General features: G+C 38.9%; 1 protein-coding gene across 1 annotated transcript; it reads right to left on the bottom strand.

Moving 5' to 3' along the window:
* Window positions 1-223: 223 nt before the first annotated feature.
* On the bottom strand, window positions 224-1192 carry LOC106977793 (olfactory receptor 52N5-like). Its single transcript, XM_015075349.2, has one exon. It carries the CDS (start codon window positions 1190-1192, stop codon window positions 224-226), a length of 969 nt encoding a protein of 322 aa, XP_014930835.2.
* Between the last annotated feature and the right edge of the window lie 485 nt (window positions 1193-1677).

Below are 1677 nucleotides of genomic sequence, written 5' to 3'. Positions count from 1 at the left end.
AATTTTTAATGAGCCCATATCAGTTACCTGATTAAAATTGGTGGAGAAAAAATAGGGAAAGGTACTGGGCTATAAATCCAGAATTAGCTATATATTTACCTACTATCATTGCAGAAAAGATACTCTGGGATAGACCTGGAGAATATATGATACCACACATGAGTTTATGTATGATATCACACGAGTCCCTTCTTTGTTGTTTTTCACTCATCTTCAACTAATTTCATTTGTCCTGAATACTTGGATCTTTCTCACCCTGAAAGAGTTTTATGACACTGTCTCTGATCTGTTTTATCTTTATCTCATAAACAATGGGGTTCAGTGTTGGGGGAAGAAGAAGAAGATAAAGATTAGCCACAATTAGGTGAAGAGAAGGGGGAATGGTGTGTACCCCAAAATGGAGGGTAAAGAAAGTAAAGAATGCTGGAACATAGGTGATGATTGGGGCAGATTTACGGACAGTGCAGGTGCTAAAGTCCTCCTGCCAAGCATCTGCTGGTGAAAGACTGACCACTGCCTGAAGGAACATAGTGTAAGACACAGATATACAGCAGATGTCAAAGACTCCAATCAGGAGGGCAACTGTCAGACCATAGATGACATTGATCTTGATGCTGGCACAGGACAACTTCACCACTGACATGTGGCCACAATATGTATGGGAAATAATATTTCTTTGGCAGAAGGGCAAATGCTTGACCAAAAATAGGAAAGGAATAATCAGCAACACACCCCTCAGGAAAGTGGCAAGCCCAGCTTTGGTAATAATAGGGTTAGTGAGTATGGTAGCATATCGCGATGGGTAGCAAATGGCCACATAGTGGTCCAGAGCCATGAGCATGAGCACACGAAACTCCACATCTGTGAACCCATGGACAAAGAACATTTGGACTAAGTAAGCATTGAAGTTAATATCCTTGAGATTGAACCAGAAGATGCAGAGTGCACTGGGTAGGGTAGTGGTGCAGGTAAAGAGGTCAATGACAGACAGCATGGCCAGAAAGAAATACACTGGGTGATGTAAAGACTCCTCCTGATGAATTAGGTATACAAGGCCAAGGTTTCCCAAAAGAGAGATGGTATACATTATACATAATGGGAGGGAGATCCATACATGTACTCTTTCTAGACCAGGAATTCCATTAAGAATAAAAAATTTGGGGGCAACATATGAATTGTTGGAAACCAGCATAACTATTTCAATAGGGGAGCTCTATGTATCCAGAGGTGTCTATCCTGAGGAGAAGGAATTAATAAATAGAAATGCAATTCAGAATGTTTTAAGAATGAAAATTAAATTTGGAACATAGTTACATTCATAACAACCAATAATTCTAAATAATTGTAACTATGAAAATATACCATTTATTGAATAATACTATATTATGGTAATATTTTAAAAGTTTTATAAGCAATCTACGGGATAGAAGGAACATACTTAAAGATCATAAAAGCCATTTATGAAAAGCCCACAGCTAACATCATCCTCAATGGGGAAAAACTGAGAGCTTTTTCCCTGAGATCAGGAACATGACAGGGATGCCCACTCTCACTGCTGCTGTTTAACATAGTGTTGGAAGTGCTAGCATCAGCAATCAGACAACAAAAGGAAATCAAAGGCATCCGAATTGGCAAAGATGAAGTCAATCTTTTGCTTTTTGCAGATGACATGATATT

Source organism: Acinonyx jubatus, chromosome D1 (assembly GCF_027475565.1).
Source record: "Acinonyx jubatus isolate Ajub_Pintada_27869175 chromosome D1, VMU_Ajub_asm_v1.0, whole genome shotgun sequence".
In the NCBI taxonomy this organism is placed as follows: domain Eukaryota; kingdom Metazoa; phylum Chordata; class Mammalia; order Carnivora; family Felidae; genus Acinonyx; species Acinonyx jubatus.
This window is presented reverse-complemented; position numbering and strand designations above follow the sequence as displayed.